The 19,623-nt window shown below is 44.2% G+C and overlaps 1 protein-coding gene across 1 annotated transcript in view; it reads right to left on the reverse strand.

Moving 5' to 3' along the window:
• Positions 1-9,609, reverse strand: part of LOC128706583 (intermembrane lipid transfer protein Vps13-like) — a 246,293-nt gene extending 236,684 nt beyond the window's left edge. Inside the window, exon 1 of the mRNA XM_070090639.1 lies at positions 6,946-9,609. Within this exon, the coding sequence (XP_069946740.1) occupies positions 6,946-7,011 (66 nt within the window). The 5' untranslated portion in view covers positions 7,012-9,609. The remainder of the gene's footprint in view (positions 1-6,945) is intronic.
• Positions 9,610-19,623: the final 10,014 nt, after the last annotated feature.

Genomic DNA, 19,623 nt, shown 5'->3' on the forward strand with positions numbered 1-19,623 from the left:
AGTAAGGATTAACCCTTAAACAGTCCAAATGTATATAAACGTTCACTTGCGCAGTGCCCCGAATATTTTGAAAAAATTATAGAAAAAAGAACACATTTTTTGACATGTTTTAGAATAAAAAAAAATAGGGTAAGTACTTACCGAGATATGAGGCCGAGAAGTTGGCATTGGATGCTCATGTGACAGCAACATGGAGTCATGCTGCTTGCAGAAGTGTTGCCGATATACCTTTTTTTCTATTTTTCATATTATTTTATGTTTATTTATTTATTTATTAACAATTTGAGCACACATACAGAGGTACAAAAAAATACAGATAAAAGCAGCATGCCAAAGCCACTTATACTATGCATAGCATTACAGGCTGGCTTAAAATTAACTTAAGATTAACTAAGCAATGATGAAATCAGTGATAAAACATTAATGTAAACAGATTACTATAAAGCACAAGTGAGTACAGTGGACCCCCGGTTAACGAACTTTTTTCATTCTAGTAGTATGTTCAGGTGCCAGTACTGACCGAATTTTTTCCCATAAGGAATATTGTGAAGTAGATTAGTCCATTTCAGACCCCCAAACATACACGTACAAACGCACTTACATAAATACACTTACATAATTGGTCGCATTTGGAGGTGATCGTTAAGCGGGGGTCCACTGTATTACAAAGACATGTCATATGGTTGCATGCATTGTTGTACATTCAGTCGTATGGAGTATTCTGTTAGGTAGTGTATTTAAAAAATAATAAAGTTAGATTGGGTTTTAGGTTTAACATTTATGTGATATAATTGTGAGAAACATTTAAGATATACAATTTATAAGGTTCAGTTATTCAGTATTTATTTGGTTATGGGTGAGTAAGTGATCTTTGAGAAGAGACTTGAATTTATAAACAGGTAGTGTTTCTTTTATATTTACAGGTAATGAATTCCAGATTTTAGGGCCTTTTATGTGCATTGAGTTTTTGCATAGAGTGAGATGGTCATGTGTTCTGTTGAGGTTGGCAAGGAGATGTTTGAGGGGAGGGTTAATATCAGAGTTAAGTGTTCTATGTATGTAATAGGTGCAGTAATAAGTATGGATGTTTTGTATGGTGAGTAGGTTTAGTGTATTGAATATTGGTGGAGTGTGCTGCCTGTAGTGAGAATTTGTTATCATTCTAACTGCAGCCTTTTGTTGGGTAATTAGTGGTCTGAGATGGTTAATTGTTGTTGAGCCCCATGCACAAATTCCATAGGTGAGATAGGGGTAAATAAGAGAGTGATATAGGGCCAGGAGGGCTGACTGTGGAGCATAGTACCGTATCTTCGATAGTATGCCTACAGTCTTGGAAATTTTCTTAGAAATTTGTTGTATATGTGTATGAAATTTGAGTCTATTATCAAGGTGGATTCCTAAGAATTTTCCCTCTGTTAGCTTTGTGACAGGTGATCCATTTATCATTATGTTAAGAGGGACATCTGTAGCTCTGTTACCAAACTGAATGAAGTAGGTTTTGTCAATGTTTAGTGTAAGTTTGTTAGTCCTCATCCAGGTAGATATTTTCTGTAATTCGGTATTTACAGTATTGGCTAGTGTGACTGGGCTCGGGTGGGAGAAGACGTATGTAGTGTCATCTGCAAATAGTGTGGGTTTGAGTAATTTGGAAGCATTTGGTAGGTCATTTATGTATAGGACAAAGAGAAGAGGGCCAAGGACACTTCCCTGTGGGACACCAACTGTAATTGGTTGTGCAGAAGAGTTTGCCCCATTTGCGTACACATATTGGCTTCTGTTGCTGAGGCATGACTTGAGGTAGTTGAGGGAGTGCCCTCTTATACCATAGTGTGACAATTTTACGTGGAGCAAGTCATGGTCAACTGTATCAAAAGCTTTACGTAAGTCAATGAAGATCCCCAGTGGGACTTCTTTTTTCTCTATTGCAGTGTATATATGTTCTAGCATGTGTATAATAGCATCATTAGTATTTTTATTAGGCCTGAATCCAAATTGGCAGGGGTTGAGAATGTTTTGGGAGATAAGGTAGGAGTAGATTCGTTTATGAATTAATTTTTCGAAGATTTTTGAGAGAGGGTGTAAGTTGGATATTGGCCTATAGTTATTCAACTCTGTTTGGTCTCCTCCTTTGTGGATTGGGGTGACCCTTGCTATTTTGAGTACTGTAGGGAAGGTGGAGGATTCTATGGATTTGTTAAAGAGTGTTGCAATGATTGGTGATAGTACTTGTGACACTTTTTTGTATATAAAGGGTGGTAAGGTATTTAAATCTCCTGCCTTGTTTTTAGTGCGTTGATAATTTTTATGCTCTGATAATTACAATTTATAGTAGTTCTTGTCATTTTATAACCAATCTTTGTTCTGAAATTGTACTCAAATTGTCACAAACACACTGACAGGTGAACATTTACACCTGCCTTAGCCATTTACTATTGTCTTGGAATATATACAAAGTATTTATATGTCCCAGCAATGTTTTGGATATGTAGAAGTATATAATAACAATGAGGAGGAGGAGCAGGAGGAGAAAGATGAAGAGGAGGAGGAGGAGGAGGAGGAGGAGGAGGAGGAGGAGATGGAGGAGGAGATGGAGGAGGAGATGGAGGAGGAGATGGAGGAGGAGATGGAGGAGGAGATGGAGGAGGAGATGGAGGAGGAGATGGAGGAGATGAAGGAGGAGGAGATGGAGGAGGAGGAGATGGAGGAGATGGAGGAGGAGGAGGAGAATAACACATAATAATAATAATATGTAATAATAAGTTCCCTTGAATCATGAAATCGTAATGACACGATTGCAAACAAACCATACCATGGGAAGGATTTGAACCTGCGGTCAGAGAGTCTTAAAACTCCAGACCGTCGCGTTAGCCACTGGACCAGCTAGCCACAATAAGATTCGTCCAACTAGGTATATTTCTACACCACCGGAAGGTTAGCATAGGCACCACTGTGACCACTGTGACGGTCTGGAGTTTTGAGAGACTCTGACCACGGGTTCAAATCTCGCCCGTGGTATGGTTTGTTTGCAATCGTGTCATTACGATTTCGTGAGTCATGATGATGGCAGTGAAGGGACTTGAGCTAGAGTTCATCACGGCCATGCTAGCTGGAGATTCATCTGTAAAAACTTGCATTTGTGGTCACAGTGGTGCCTATGCTAACCTTCCCATGGTGTAGAAATATACCTAGTTGGACGAATCTTATTGTGGCTAGCTGGTCCAGTGGCTATATACCTAGTTGGACGAATCTTATTGTGGCTAGCTGGTCCAGTGGCTAACGCGACGGCCTGGAGTTTTGAGACTCTCCGACCACGGGTTCAAATCCCGCCCGTGGTATGGTTTGTTTGCAATCATGTCATTACGATTTCGTGAGTCATGTTGACAGCAGTGAAGGGACTTGAGCTAGAGTTCGTCACGGCCACGCTAGCTGGAGATTCGTCTGTAAAAACTTGCATTTGTGGTCACAGTGGTGCCTATGCTAACCTTCCTATGGTGCAGAAATATACCTAGTTGGACGAATCTTATTGTGGCTAGCTGGTCCAGTGGCTAACGCAATGGTCTGGAGTTTTGAGAGACTCTGACCGCGGGTTCAAATCCCACCCGTGGTATGGTAAGTTCCCTTGAAGCATGAAAAACAAAGTCCACCCCTGACAGTGACATGATGAGATAACTGATAAGAGCTGATGTTTGATGAGGATACACGAGGGTGTGGGGGGTGCAGCTGATAAGAAAAGATTAGAGGTGATATTTGATGAGCATCGCCCTCACTTTGTTTTCACTGGTACACATACATGTCTGTCTGTCTATTTGTCTGTCAAGCTCCCTGTCTATCTGTCTATCCATCTAGCTCTCTGTCTCAGAGAGAGAGAGACAAGACTGCGTCGTCGTCACGTTTACTCACATCTTCAAGCAGAGTATAGCACTTTGTCTGGATTTTTTGGGTTATCCTAGGTAATTTACACTATGTCTACTTGTATTTATGTGTACCTGTGAGACACAGACAGAAAGAGACAGACTGAAAGAGATACAGAGACAGACAAAGACAGACAGAGACAGATAGACGGAGGTAGACAGAGATAGACAGAGATAGAAATAGACAGAGATACAGAGATAGACAGACCCTAAACTTGGGGATAACATCACTTTCCTCTTAAAAGAGGAGTATTAATATGACATTACATCAGTGAATCCTTGGTGTTTGCCGCACTGTTTGCTCTAGCTGGCACTCAATTTAACTGGCGCTCCCACAAGGTACTAAGTGGTCCCAGATTTTTTAATACCATGCACACTGAGTGTTAGGACTCATTCTATGCTGACAAGGCATCTCAGGCCAATCGTGCCAAATTTGAAGGCAGGAAAAATAAAACGTATATATACATTTGGGGCACTACACGTAAGAACGTATATATACATTTGGACCATTTATGGGTTAAAGGATGGTCCATCAGCAAGAAGGGAAGGTAAAGAGAGAGTAGTAGAGCGGAGACGACGTTGGAGGTAAATTCTGCGAGCTCGTTGATAGAGAGGGCAGTCTAACAGAATGTGGCTAACTGATACTGGAACCTGACACTTCTCACAGAGAGGAACAGGGTGCCTATCAATCAGATACCCATGAGTAAGACGAGTGTGGCCAATGCAAAGATGGGAGAGAGTAGTCTCCCAACCTCGACACTGATGACAAGAAGATGGCCAGTAACCTATACTGTACTCAGTTTAATAGAATGAAGTTTGTTACCGAGTAGATTAGACCAATGTTGTTGCCAATGGGTGTGAAGGTGGGTAGCTATTACAGCAAAATAGTCCATAAATGGAACACCTCTATATAAAACTGGTAGGTCATGTACTGCTGACCGTGCAGCAGTGTCTGCCTGTTCATTGCCCTGTACATCAATATGACCAGGGACCCACCAAAATACATCTTTATGCTTGGTAGTGATACGGTGTAGCCAAAGTTGGATGCGGAGAACTAGGGGGTGAGGCGTGTCAAATTTTCGTATAGCCTGTAGAGCACTAAGGGAGTCTGAGACAACCACAAATGATGACACAGGCAAAGACGCAATACAGTAAGTGATGCAAGAATGGCATACAATTCAGTGGTAAAAATGCAAGCTGAAGATAGTAAATGTCCTCGCACGACACTGTCCAGAAACACTGCTGCGAATCCGACGCCATCAGAAGACTTAGAGCCATCTGTGTACACTGCAATGGCATGAGAATGAGAGTGGAAGTGGTCAAGAAAAAGAGAGCGGGCAGCTACCATAGGCAGTTGGGTTTTCGCGCAAGGGAGTGAGAAAGAACAGACCCGAACAGCTGGAACTTCCCAGGGGGGCAGGGAAAAGCAAGTTGCTACATGAACATAGAAAGGTGGTAACTGAAGGGAAGACAAGAGTGAATGTAGGCAAAGAGAAAAAAGACGGAGCAAACAGGGGCGACGAACAAATAAAGAATGCCTACTAACATCGGTGACTATTCTATAGTATATGGAAGGATTGCGGAGATCATGAGAGCAAACAAAGTAGTGAAGGCAATGGGCATCACGGTAATCAGACAAGGATGGAATATTCGCTTCTGCATACAGGCTCTCAACAGGGTAAGAGCAGAAAGCACCAAGGCACAAACGTAATCCCTGATGATGGATGGGATTAAGGCTCGAGAGAGTAGTAGGAGAGGCCGCTGAATAGATCTGATCACCATAATCGAGTTTTGATAAAATGAGGGCAGAATGTAGGCAAAGGAGAGTTTGACAATCAGCTCCCCATGAAAGATGAGCAAGGGTTTTAACCCTTTCAGGGTTGGTGCCATACTAGTACGGCTTACGCGCCAGGGTTGGTGCTGTATAAATTCTAGCGTCCTCAAATCAAGCAGGAAAAGGCTGGTAGTCCTGGATGTGAGAGAATGGGTCTCCATGGTCGGTGTGTGCATATAAAAAAATCAGGGACCCAGTGGTGCATTGTGGGAAAGCCATTTTATTACATGTTGTTCACCATGTCTAGCAGTAATAAACTCCTCACTCCTCGGCTAATTGGGGCTCTTTTGTTCTGAAGTGACACTTCAAACACAGATGGAAATGTCAGAGAAGATGAATTTCATGGTTTTGAGGAGTTTGTGACTGAAAGCAATGCCCAGGAAACCAACCTGAAGGAAGGAAGGAAGGTAGAAGAAAGGGAGGAAAGAAGGAAGAGATGAGAGAAAAGAAGGAAGAAAGGAAGAGATGAGAGGAAGGAGGGAAGGAAGGGAGGAGGAAAGGAAGGAAGGAAGGAAGGAAGGAAGGAGGGAAGGAAGGAAGGAGGGAAGGAAGGAGGGAGGGAAGGAAGGAGGGAAGGAAGGAAGGAGACCATCAACCTAAGATAGCTCAAAAAATTCAGACAGTGACTTATTTCCATGTGGGTTGGTGGGGTGGGGAGGAAGGGATGGGTGTTGACCGGCAGTGAGGGTGGTGAGTGGTGGTGTTATTTGTCATTGTGACACTAGGCTGGTGACTCAGCATATTTACAAGTCCACCCCCACACAACAACTACGAGTTTCACAGAAACTGTAGCAGTTCTGGGAAGTGTCCTGTGACTGTGTGTGTATATATGTGATAGAAAAATAGTAATAAACAACATTTTTTACTGTTGGTTTGTGTAAACATATTATGTAAACAATATAATAACTGTTTGTGTGGTTATTGTGTAGCATACAACAAGTGAATATACATTCAATATACAGTGGACCCCCGGTTCGCGATACTAATCCGTTCCTGAGAGCTCATCGTAAGCCAAAAATATCGGAAAGCGAATCAATTTTCCCTACGAGAAATAATGGAAATCAAATTAATCCATGCAAGACACCCAAAAGTATGAAAAAAAAAAACTTTTACCACATGAAATATTAAGTTTAATGCAATAGAATAGTAATTACAATAACAACAATAACAATAAATAACGAAAGAATAATTGACACTTACCTTTAATGAAGATCTGGTGATGATTGATGGGATGGGAGGAGGGGAGTGTGTGGATGGTGTTAGCATTTAGAAGGGGAATCCCCCTCCATTAGGACTTGAGGTAGCAAGTCCTTTTCCGGGGTTACTTCCCTTCTTCTTTTAATGCCACTAGGACCAGGTTGAGAGTCACTGGACCTCTGTCGCACAACATATCTGTCCATAGAGGCCTGTACCTCTCGTTCCTTTATGACTTTCCTAAAGTGGTTCACAACATTGTCAGTGTAATAGTCACCAGCACGGCTTGCAATAGCTGTCTGAGGGTGATTTTCATCCATAAAGGTTTGCACTTCAAGCCACTTTGCACAGATTTCCTTAATCTTTGAAGTAAGCAACTTCTTCAATTTCTCTCTCCCCTCCTCCGAAGCAGTTTCCTCAGGTGTGGCCTCTTGCTGTTGAAGATGATCTAGCAGCTCATCAGTGGTTAGTTCTTCATTGTCCTCCTCCACCAACTCTTCCACATCCTCCCCACTAACCTCCAACCCCAAGGACTTCCCCAATGCCACAATGGATTCCTCAACTGGCATAGGCTTCTCAGGGTTAGCCTCAAACCCTTCGAAATTCCTTTTGTCTACACATTCTGGCCAGTCTTTTCCAGGCAGAGTTCAAGGTCCTCTTAGTCACTCCCTCCCAAGCCTTACCTTTAAGTTTTACACAATTGAGGATAGTAAAGTGATCCTTCCAAAACTCCTTTAGAGTCAATTGAGTTTCTGTGGTCACTTCAAAGCACCTTTCAAACATAGCTTTTGTGTACAGTTTCTTGAAGTTGGAAATGACCTGCTGGTCCATGGGCTGCAGGAGAGGAGTGGTATTAGGGGGCAAAAACTTGACCTTAATGAAACTCTTGTCCCCACAAAGTCGCTCTGACAAGTCTGTAGGATGACCAGGGGCATTGTCTAATACCAGAAGGCACTTAAGGTCTAATTCCTTTTCAATTAGGTAATTTTTCACATTGGGGGCAAATGCATGGTGTAATCAGTCATAGAAGAAGTTCCTAGTGACCCATGCCTTACTGTTTGCCCTCCACAGCACACACAAATTAGCCTTGAGAATATTCTTTTGCCTGAACGCTCTGGGAGTTTCTGAATGATACACCAATAAAGGCTTTACTTTGCAATCACCACTAGCATTGGAACACATCAACAGAGTAAGCCTGTCTTTCACAGGCTTATGTCCTGGGAGTGCCTTTTCCTCCTGAGTAATGTAGGTCCTGCTTGGTAATTTCTAACAAAACAGGCCTGTTTCGTCACAATTAAACACTTGTTCAGGTTTCAATCCTTCAGCCTCCATGTACTCCTTGAATTCATGCACATATTTTTCAGCTGCTTTGTGGTCTGAACTGGCAGCCTCACCATGCCTAATCACACTATGTATACCACTACGATTCTTAAATCTTTCAAACCAACCTTTGCTGGCCTTAAATTCACTCACATCACCACTAGTTGCAGGCAATTTTTTTACCAAATCGTCATGCAACTGCCTAGCCTTTTCACAAATGATTGCTTGAGAGATGCTATCTCCTGCTATCTGTTTTTCATTTATCTACACCAATAACAGTCTCTCAACATTTTCTAAAACTTGCGGTCGCTGTTTCGTAATCACAGTTGCACCTTTTGCAAGAACAGCTTCCTTGATTGCCATTTTCTTGCTCACTATAGTAGAGATGGTTGATTGGGGTTTACTATACAACCTGAACAGCTCCGACACACGCACTCCACTTTCGTACTTTGCAATTATCTCTTTCTTCATTTCAACAGTCATTAGCACCCTTGGTCTTGAAGGGTTGGCACTGGGAGCTTTCTTGGGGCCCATAGTGACTTATTTTGCAAAAACAAACACCAAAAACAGTGATAATATGGATAATATGGAATGTACCGAATGTATCCTTAGATGCGCGCACACTGGCTGACTTGTAAACACTGGCACACACGGGGCAGTTCAGGCCACACATGGACAAGTCTCGTATGAACCTCATCGCATACTGGGTTTTGTATCGGGAAGCGAGGCAAATTTTCTGCGATACAATGCATCGGGTACCGGATTTATCGGATACCGATAGCATCGCAAACCGGGGGTCCACTGTACCTTATATTGGTCTTACAGGCCAGAAAAGCTACTTGAAGGAAGGAAGGAAGAAGGGAGGGAAGGAAGAAGGGAGGGAGGGAAGGAAGAAGGGAGGGAAGGAGAAAAGGAAGGAGGGGAGGGAAGGAAGGAGGGAAGGAAGGAGGGAAGGAAGGAGGGAAGGAAGGAAGGAGGGAAGGAAGGAAGGAAGGAGGGAAGGAAGGAAGGAGGGAAGGAAGGAGGGAAGGAAGGAAGGAGGGAAGGAAGGAAGGAGGGAAGGAAGGAAGGAGGGAAGGAAGGAAGGAGGGACGGAAGGAGGGAAGGAAGGAAGGAGGGAAGGAAGGAAGGAGGGAAGGAAGGAAGGAAGGAGGGAAGGAAGGAAGGAAGGAGGGAGGGAAGGAAGGAAGGATGGAAGGAGGGAAAGTAGGTAGGAAGAGATGAGAGGATGGAATGAAGGATGAAAAGGAAGGAAGGTAGGTGTGTGGGGAGGAAGGGATGTGTTGTGGAAGGCAGTGAGGTTAGTGAGTGGTGGTATGATGCATCATTGTGACACAAGACACACCGGTGACTCAGCATATTTACAAGTCCACCCCCACACTACAAGCTTTCAGAACCTCTTGTAGTTATAGGAATCTGTCCAGTGACTCTATATGTGTATATATATGATAGAAAAATAGTAATAAACATTTTTTATTGTTGGTTTGTGTAAACATGTTTTGTAAACAATATAATGACAGCAAAGTTTGTGCTGTTATTGTGTAGTATACAATGAGTGAATATATAACAAATAGTCTTTATATTGGTCTCAGAGGCCATAAAAGATACTTGAGAAAAAAAAAAAAAAAAAAAAAAAAAAAAAGTAGAAAAAAAAAAACTATTACTGGGTGACCAGCAGTCGGGGATGTTGCCGTATGCAGTTCAATTTCTGTCAACTTCACTCCTCCATATCTCAGTAAGTATTGATGGCAAAAATTTTTTTTGCCTACAAAATTTAGAAAAAAACCTATCTTTTCAAAACAAAAAATAATTTTTTTTTTTTCGAATATTTACCGACCCTGAGAACAGGTTTGGGAGAGGGCCTGCCGACCCTGAAAGGGTTAAGAAGGTTCAGCCGGCTGTGACAAGTTGCCTTCAGAGAAGTATTGTGAGGTTTCCAGGATAACCTACAGTCAAATAGAAGGCCTAGAAACCTGACTATCACGTTCACGGATACGTGAGCCAAAGAGGTATAAAAAGAATGACCAGAGATGACAGAGCGTCTAATGAAAGTAATTTGGCGAGTTTTGGTACTGGAAAATTTAAACCCATGCATGGTGGCCCAATTGGAAACACGGTCGACTGCATGACAGAGAGAAACAGTAATGAGGTGACAGACAGCGCCTGCACAGGCAATAGTGAAGTCATCAACATAGAGTGATGACCAAATATTGAATGGAAGACTAGAGGCCAAATCATTTATAGCAAGGAGAAAAAGTGTTGTGCTCAGAACACATCACTGGGGGACACCTTCAGCTTGGACAAAGTCCGGGGAGAGCACATTATTAACCTGAACACGGAAATGTCTGTCAGTTAAAAAGTTCTTAAGGAAGGATGGTAGATTGCCTCGGAGGCCTAAGGAGTGGGCTTGGGCCAAAATATTATACCTCCAAGTTTTGTCATATGCCTCCTCAAGGTCAAAAAATATGGCAATAACCGAGTGGTTATTCGCAAAGGCATTACGAACATATATATCCAAGCGTAGTAAGGGGTCTATGGTAGAATGGCCCTTACGAAAGCCATATTGACTAGTGGAGAGACTGTTGTGTGTCTCTAAATACAACATTAAATGTCGATTTACCAAACATTCCATCACTTTGCAAACTGCACTGGTAAGAGCAATGGAAAGACAGTGGAAGGCATCATGTCCCATAGTACCCGGTTTGTGGAAAGGGAGAACAATGGCAGATTTCCACAGCTGGGGAAGAACTCCTTGAGACCAAATAAGACTGAAGAGGTGTAAGAGGACTGCAAGGGCTGACTGATGTAAATGTTGTACCATCTGAATACGAATGTCGTCAGGCCCAGCTGCCGATGTTCGGCAAGCTGAGAGTGTCGCCTCCAGTTCCTGAAGTGTAAAAGGCACATTATACGGTTCTTCTCTGAGAGAAGAAAAGTCCAGGGGTGCTAACTCTATGGCAGACTTTGAGGAAAGAAACAAGGGGTATAGTTGGAGCCTCCAGGAGAAACGGACCAGATGATTGCCAATTTCAATGGCAATGCCAAGAGGGTTTGCTATATCAACACCGGCGACCTGCAGAACAGGGGCCGGGTCAGGAGAATATTTACCACTCAATTTCCGCACTTTTTTCCAGACTGCACTCACAGAGGAAGCAGAGGTGATGGTGGAAACAATCTCACCAGCAAGTGAGTTTAGTGTCATGGATGACACGGCGAGTGACTGTACACTCCTGCTTAAAATCAAGAAGTCTCTCAGCGGTTTTATTGTACCGGTACCTGCCCCATGCAGCGCGTTTCAAATGTACTGCACGAGCACAAGCAGACCACCAAGGCACGCACTTCTGAGAATGCCTGCCCGAGGTTTGGGGTATAGCATGAGAGGCTGCGGTTAAAACTGAGGATGAAAAGAGGTGTAAAATCTCATCAATGGAGGACAAAGAAGGAACCTCACTAAAAGCAGTTAGTTGCTTGATCAAATTGCCAGCGGGGGCTACGGAGAGGAGGTGAATATGAAGGAGAAGTAAGAATGATTGGAAAATGATCACTGTCATGTAAGTCCAGGAGAACAGACCAGGTGAAGTCTAGTGTGGTAGAGGAAGAGCAGATAGAGATCAATGCAAGAGAAAGTATGAGTATGAGGATCAAAATGGGTGGGAGTACCTGTATTTAAAACATGGAGGGAGTGGGAAGCAAGAAAAGCCTCCAAATGAATGCCACAGAAATCACAGTGAGACCCCCCCCAGAGGAAATGATGGGCATTAAAATCGCCAAGTAACAGAAGTGGTGGCAGTAAGGACAAAACAAGAAAGGCAACATCCGAAATAGATAATGCATGAGAAGTAGAGAGATACAAAGAACAGTGTGTATACCACCTATGCAAGTGGATACGGGCTGCTGTGTAATGCAGCGAAGTACGAACAAATAGCTGATGGAATGGAATATCAGTGCTTAGAAGAAGGGCACTTTCATTAAAGGTCCCATCAGGAAAAAGGATCCAAAGAATACAATAAATTATAGCCTGAGATGGGATACATAGCAGCAGAGTAATTTTGGTTCTTGTAAGCAAACGCCAACAGGGGAAAACTGGGAGAGCAACATCTGAAGCTCACCCTGATTACCCCTGAGGCCTCATGTATTCCACTGTAAATAGGCCATGATTGTCAATGATATAGATACCAGAAGTCAACAGGTAAGTGTACCTATGGACTAGAGGGGTTAGAAAAGTCCACAGGCGGCGGTAGTGGAAAACGTTCAAGCAGCGAAGGAATGGTGCGCTGCGAAGAAAGGAGTTGCGCAGATGGAGGAAAGGAAAGAGAAGGAACAGGGGGTGGATTAGTGTCCACTGATGGTTTGGTCTCTGCAATATATTCAGAGATAGCTTCAAGTGTTTCGAAATTCAAAGACGTCGAATGGGAGACAATATTGGAGATGGCAGGAGGAGGGTGAGTAAAGATTGGTACAGTCAGTAATGGACTGTACCAAAGTAGGGGGGGGGGACAAAAGGGTGGAGTGAACTGGAGAAGTGTGGGAGGGGACTGAGAAGGCAGAAACCTGGGAGGTGGCAGAAGAGGAAGAAACTTGGGAGGGGACATTATTATTATAATAAAAAAAGAAGCGCTAAACCACAAGGGCTATACAGTAATGCAGGGTAGGGAAGGAAGCAAGGGTATTGGGCGGCAAAAGGGGGAAAGGAATGATTAGTATGTTACAGAAAACAGCAGGGCAGGGGATAGTGCGGGGGAAGAGGGTAGCAAGAGATTGATGTAGAAAGGGCTGAGGGGAGTGCTAAAGGTATCATCATCAGAGTTTGTGGAGTAAGTCAGAAGTTGCCAAAAAATCAATGAGAGAGTCCGGATGAAAGGTGGGTCCATCAGCAAGAAGGGAATGTAAAGACAGAGCAGCAGAGCGAAGATGACGTTGGAGGTAAATTCTGCGTGCTCGTTGATAGAGTGGGCAGTCTAACATAATGTGGCTGACTGATACTGGAACCTGACAATTCTCAGAGAGGAGCAGGGCATCTCTCCATGAGATATCCACGAGTAAGACAGGTGTGGCCAATGCGAAGGTGGGAGAGAGTAGTCTCCAAACCTCGACACTGATGACAAGAAGACGGCCAGTAACCTATACTCGGTTTAATAGAACAAAGTTTGTTATTGAGCAGAGCAGACCAACGTTGTTGCCAACGGGTGGGTAGCTATAACAGCAAAATAGTCCGTGAATGGAACACCTCTATATGAAACTGGAAGGTCATGCACTGCTGACCACGCAGCAGTGTCTGCCTGTTCATTGCCCTGTATGTCAACATGACCAGGGACCCAACAAAAAACAATATCTTTATGCTTGGTGGAGATATGGCTTGGTTGGATATGGAGAACTAGGGGGTGAGGTGTATCAAATTTTTGTATAGCCTGTGAACCACTAAGGGAGTCTGAAACAACCACAAATGATGACAGGCAAAGATGCAATATGGGTAAGTGATGCAAGAATGGCATACAACTCAGCAGTAAAAATGCTAGCCGAAGACAGTAAATGCCCACGCATGACACTGTCCGGAAACACTGCTGCGAATCCAACACCGTCAGAAGACTTAGAGCCATCTGTGTACACTGCGATGGCATGAGAAAGAGTGGAAGTGGTCAAGAAAAAGAGAGCGGGAAGTGACCGTAGGCAATTGGGCTTTTGAGCAATGGAGTGAGAAAGAACAGACTCGAACAACTGGAACATCCCAGGGGGGTAGGGAAAAGTGAGATGCTACATGAACATAGAAAAGTGGCAACTGAAGGGAAGACGAGCGAATGTAGGCGACAAGAAAAGAGATGGAGCAAACAGAGGTGGCGAACAAATAAATAATGTCTACTAATATTGGTGACTATTCTTTAAATGGAAGGATTGCGGAGAACATGAGAGCCTACATAGTAGTGAAGGCAATGGGCATCACAGCGATCGGACAAGGATGGAACATTCGCTACTGCATAGAGGCTCTCAACAAGGGAAGAGCGAAAAGCACCAAGGCATAAACGTAATCCCTGATGATGGATGGGATTAAAGCTAGAGAGAGTAGCAGGAGAGGCCGCTGAATAGAACTGATCACCATAATTGGGTTTCGATGCAATGAGGGCTGAATGTAGGCGAAGTAGAGTTTGATGATCAGCTCCCCATGAAAGATGAACAAGGGTTTTAAGAAGGTTCAGCCGGCTGTGACAAGTTGCCTTCAGAGAGGTAATGTGAGGGTTCCAGGATAACCTACCATCAAAGAGGAGGCCCAGAAACCTGACTATCACATTCAGGGATATGCGAGCCATAAAGGTACAAAGGATGATTGGAAATGACAGAGCGTCTAGTGAAAGTAATTTGGTGAGTTTTGGTACTGGAAAATTTAAACCCATGCGTGGTGGCCCAATTAGCAACACGGTCAACTGCATGCTGGAGAGAAACTGTAATGAGGTGACAGTCAGCGCCTGCACAAGCAACTAGAGTGATGACCAAATGTTGGATGGAAGACTAGAGGGCAAATCATTTATAGCAAGGAGAAAAAGTGTTGTGCTCAGAACACATCTCTGGTGGACACCTTCAGCTTGGACAAAGTCCGGGGAGAGCACATTATTAACCCGAACACGAAAATGTCTGTCAGTTAAAATGTTCTTAAGGAAGGATGGTAGATTGCCTGGGAGGCCTAAGGAGTGGGCTTTGTCCAAAATATTATACCTCCAAGTTGTGTCATATGCCTTCTCAAGGTCAAAAAATATGGCAATAACTGAGTGGTTATTCGCAAAGGCATTACGAACATACGTATCCAAGTAAGGGGTCTATGGTAGAACGGCCCTTACGAAAGCCATATTGACTAGTGGAGAGACTGTTGTGTCTCTCTAAATACCACATTACGTCAATTTACCAGACGTTCCATCACTTTGCAAACTGCACTGGTAAGAGCAATGGGACGATAGTGGGAGGCATTATGTCCCGTAGTACCTGGTTTGTGGAATGGGAGAACAATGGCAGATTTCCACAGCTGGGGAAGAACTCCTTGTGACCAAATAAGATAGAAGAGGTGTAAGAGGACTGCAAGGGCTGACTTATGTAAATGTTGTAACATCCGAATATGAATGTTGTCAGGCCCAGCTGCCGATGGCCGGCAAGCTGAGTGTCTCACCTCTAGTTCCTGAAGTGTAAAAGGCACATTATACTGTTCTTCTTTGAGAGAAGAAAAGTCCAAGGGTGCTAACTCTCTGGCAGACTTTGAGGAAAGAAACGAGGGGTATAGATGGAGCCACTGAAAAATATGGACCAGATGACTGCAAATTTCAATGGCAACATCAAGAGGGTTTGTTATATCAACACCGGTGACCTGCAGAACAGGAGCCGGGTCAGGAGAATATTTACCACTCAATTTCCACATTTTTTTCCAGACTGCACTCATAGAGAAAGCAGAGGTGATGGTGGAAACATAATCTGAGAGCAAGTACATTTACGTTTAGCATCACGAATGACACAGCAAGCGACAGCACTCTTCTGCTTAAACTCAAGAAGTCTCTCAGCAGTTCTATTGTACTGGAACCTGCACCACACAGCACGTTTCAAACATACTGCACAAGCACAAGCAGGAGACCACCAAGGCACGCATTTCTGAGAATGCCTGCCTGAAGTTTGGGGTATAGAACGAGAAGCTGCAGTTAAAATTGAGGACAAGAAGAGGTGTAAAACCTCATCAATGGAGGACGAAGAGGGAACCTTACTAAAAGCAATTAGTTGTGAGTAAAGGTCCCAATTTGCCTGATCAAATTGCCAGTGGGGGCTACGGAGAGGTGATGAATATGAAGGAGAAGTAAGAACGATTGGAAAATGATTACTGTCATGTAAGTCTGGGAGAACAGACCAGGTGAAGTCTAGTGCGGTAGAGGAAGAGCAGACTGAGAGATCAATGCAAGAGAGAGTATGAGTACGAGGATCAAAATGGGCTGGAGTACCTGTATTTAAAACATGGAGGGGGTGGGAAGCAAGAAAAGCCTCCAATTGAATGCCACGGAAGTCACAGTGAGACCCCCCCAGAGGAAATGATGAGCATTAAAATCGCCAAGTAACAGGGGTGGTGGCAGTAAGGACAAAACAAGAAAGGCAACATCCGGGATAGATAATGCGTGAGAAGGAGAGAGTTACAAAGAACAGAGTTTATACCACCTATGCAAGTGGATACAAGCTTCTGTGTAATGCAGCAAAGTATGAACAAATAACTGATGGTACGGAATATCAGTGTGTAGAAGAAGGGCATTTTCATTAAAGATCCCATCACTAGAAGGATAAGAAGAATACAATAAATTATAGCCTGAGATGGGATAGATAACTGCAGAGTGTAATTTTGGTTCTTGTAAGCAAACACCAACAGGGGAAAACTGGGAGAGCAACATCTGAAGCTCACCCAGATTACCCCTGAAGTCGTGTATATTCCACTATAAAAAGGCCATGAATGGTAACGATAAAGATACAAAAAATCCGCAGGTAAGGGTACCTATGGACTAGAGGGGTTAGGAAAGTCCACATGCGGTGGTAGCAGAAAACGTTCAAGCAGCAAAGGAACTGTGCGCTGCGAAGAAAGGAGTTGCGCAGATGGAGGAGAGGAAAGAGAAGGAACAGGGGGTGGATCAGTGTCCATTGATGGTTTGGTCTCTGCAATATATTCAGTGATAGCTTCAAGTGTTTCATAATTCAAAGACATCGAATGGGAGACAATACTGGAGATGGAAGGAGGAGGGCGAGTAAATATTGGTACAGTCCGTAATGGACTGTACCAAAGTAGGGGTGGATGAAAGGGTGGAGGGAACTGGAGAAGAAATGTGGGAGGGGACTGAAGAGGCAGAAACATGGGAGGTGGCAGAAGAGGAAGAAACTGGGGAGGGTACAGAGGAGGAAGGCACAGTACAAGGAGGAGGGTGAACCTCCACACTTGTAACAGAGCCAGTGAGAGGTGGGAAGAACCAGGTACAGAGACTGCAAAGGTAAAGCTTGGAGGTGGAAGAAGTGAAGGAGGGGTTAAAGGAGATTTGAGCACTGGAGATTTTTTGGACTTCTGAGAAGTAGAGGGACGATTGGGAGGAGGTGTCGTATGAGGTCTTGTTGATACCAGGGCTTGCGAGGGAGAACACGAAGAAGTGAGAACAGACTGAGGTGTTGAAGTAGGGACTTCTGAGCCCAGGAAAGCAAAAGAATTAGAGACAGAAGTGACTATGGGAGGGGTAACCACAGAGGAAGTTGCAGAAGATGGGACCGCAGAAGTTGGGGGACGTTTAGAAACATGAGAATAAGAAATACGGGGCAGTCTCCCTTACAGGCACAGTTGAGAAACTGCCACAGAATAAGGGAGACCTTCAGCTTCTTTGAGGCAACGGATTTCTTGCTCATTTAAGTAAACCTGGTAACGGCGAGAGTAAGAAGGGTGAGCCTCATGACAATTAAGGCAAGAGGGAGGTCGACTACAAGACATATTAGAATGGTCATCAGCACCAAAGACTGGGCATTTGGCTATAGATCTGAAATATTTGGCAGGGTGACCAAATCGCCATCAGTTTCTACACTGTTGCAGTGTAGGGATCACCTTTCAAACTTGTAAATGATGTCCTGCTACATAAACGGAGGATGGGAGTTCACGGCTGTTGAAAGTTAATTGAGCCACACCGCAAGGGTAATGTCTCCGCCCGTGGGCAGGAAGGACCTAAATGTCTACTTTGAGGACTGGGAGATCTTGGAGTTCCAGCTGTTCAAGAATGTCATTGCCACATGTCTGGAAATTCTGTTGGATTATGGTATGGGGCAGAAAAACAGTACCACTACAAGAAATGAGGGAATGATGTTTTTCGATAGTGACAGGAATAGTATTGATATGTGAAAGAAGAGAGAGATCACGAGCTAGGGTGGCATTCTGGACAGTGATGATGTGGGTGCCGCTCTTGAAAGCGTGAAAGGAAATATCTCTACCAACATGGCATAGGAGCACTTTGCCTATACTATGGTCAGAAAGATAGGCAATAGAGAAAGTTGGCCGTAAAGAATTTAGTCCATTGTGCATTCTGAAACTGAGCGTGGAAAGGGAGAGCATGATGTGTCAGTCATTTCTGAGTAGAACGAGAAGGTGGCAAAGAATTATCATCAGGCAATTGTCGTTGGCGTTTAGGAGTGGGACCGGAGTTGATCCGACGTGGGACGGGTTGGCGATTCAAAAATTGCCACGCAGTAGAGGGAGAAGCCGGAAGCATAGTCAAAGGAGAGCGGAGGTCAGACAAATCGAAGGTGTAAGTTGAAACCCCGGCACCTGAAGCGGGTGATGAAACAGCACCAGCAAGAGGTACAGGGGCATTAGGAGTGTCCAAAGAGTGGTCAAAATATGAGGCAGGGTCAGAACGGGGTGCGGTAATAAGAAGGGGCCCGGGGGTAGCGGGGTCATGGATTAGGTCTTCCATGGTTAGGTTACTTCTTTCTTTTTGTTTTTAAGAAAAAAAGAAAAGAAAAGAAAAAGAAAAAAAGAATAAAAAAAAGGGGGGACTGGGGAGGGATAGTTCCTAGGAGGAATGAAAGGGCCAGAAATCTCCCTCTGTGCCCAAGAGGACCTCAGCACACCGCAAGTAGCACAGATGCAGCATGAAACCCATGCTATAACCTACCCTTCATGCCAGTAAACCAGCAAATCTGGGATAGCAACCTCACTTCTGCCGAGCTACCTCGGTGGTCGAAAGAGAGGGCGGCCAAATATCCGCCACAAAGCATGCTGCCACCACTCCCAGAATCTGAAAGGTAGCCTCCAGAGATACACCTATCACCCGAAAGACACCCAAAGCCACCCACTGGGAGACCAGAGAGGGATTGGGACATCCCCAGGTGATCCAAATTCCACGGTAAACTATACCACCTCCAAGAGCCTCAACGGAATGGGATGGACCCCAGTACCCTTTTCCCTACCTAGGAACTAGCGTGCCTGTGGGAAAAATCCCAAAGGCCAAAAAGAGGAAGGGCAAAAGGGAGGGGTAGGGAGGAGGAGGAGGAAAAGAAAAAGGGAGGATGGGATAGGGAAAGGGGGGATTGGGGGGTAATTAGGTTCGGTTGGAGGAAGAAGACCAAGAGGTCCAATTCTTCAGACTGACAGCCTCTTTACCACGACAAGGAGCCCCCTTAAAGAGGTACAAGCACTAAAAACAATGGAATAATACAAAATTTATCGAATGTATGCATGCAACCATCCATCCCGGCTTGTAAACAAAGTCACACTAGCTCAGCTGAGGCGCTCACACCAGACGGACCAGACGGCCGCATTCAGGACGAATGATGCAAGTCGGGTTTTTCAACGTAGGTCGGGGTCAAATTTTTATGCTGACAAGCATC

The sequence above is a fragment of the Cherax quadricarinatus genome, chromosome 3, assembly GCF_038502225.1.
Source record: "Cherax quadricarinatus isolate ZL_2023a chromosome 3, ASM3850222v1, whole genome shotgun sequence".
Taxonomy (NCBI): Eukaryota; Metazoa; Arthropoda; class Malacostraca; order Decapoda; family Parastacidae; genus Cherax; species Cherax quadricarinatus.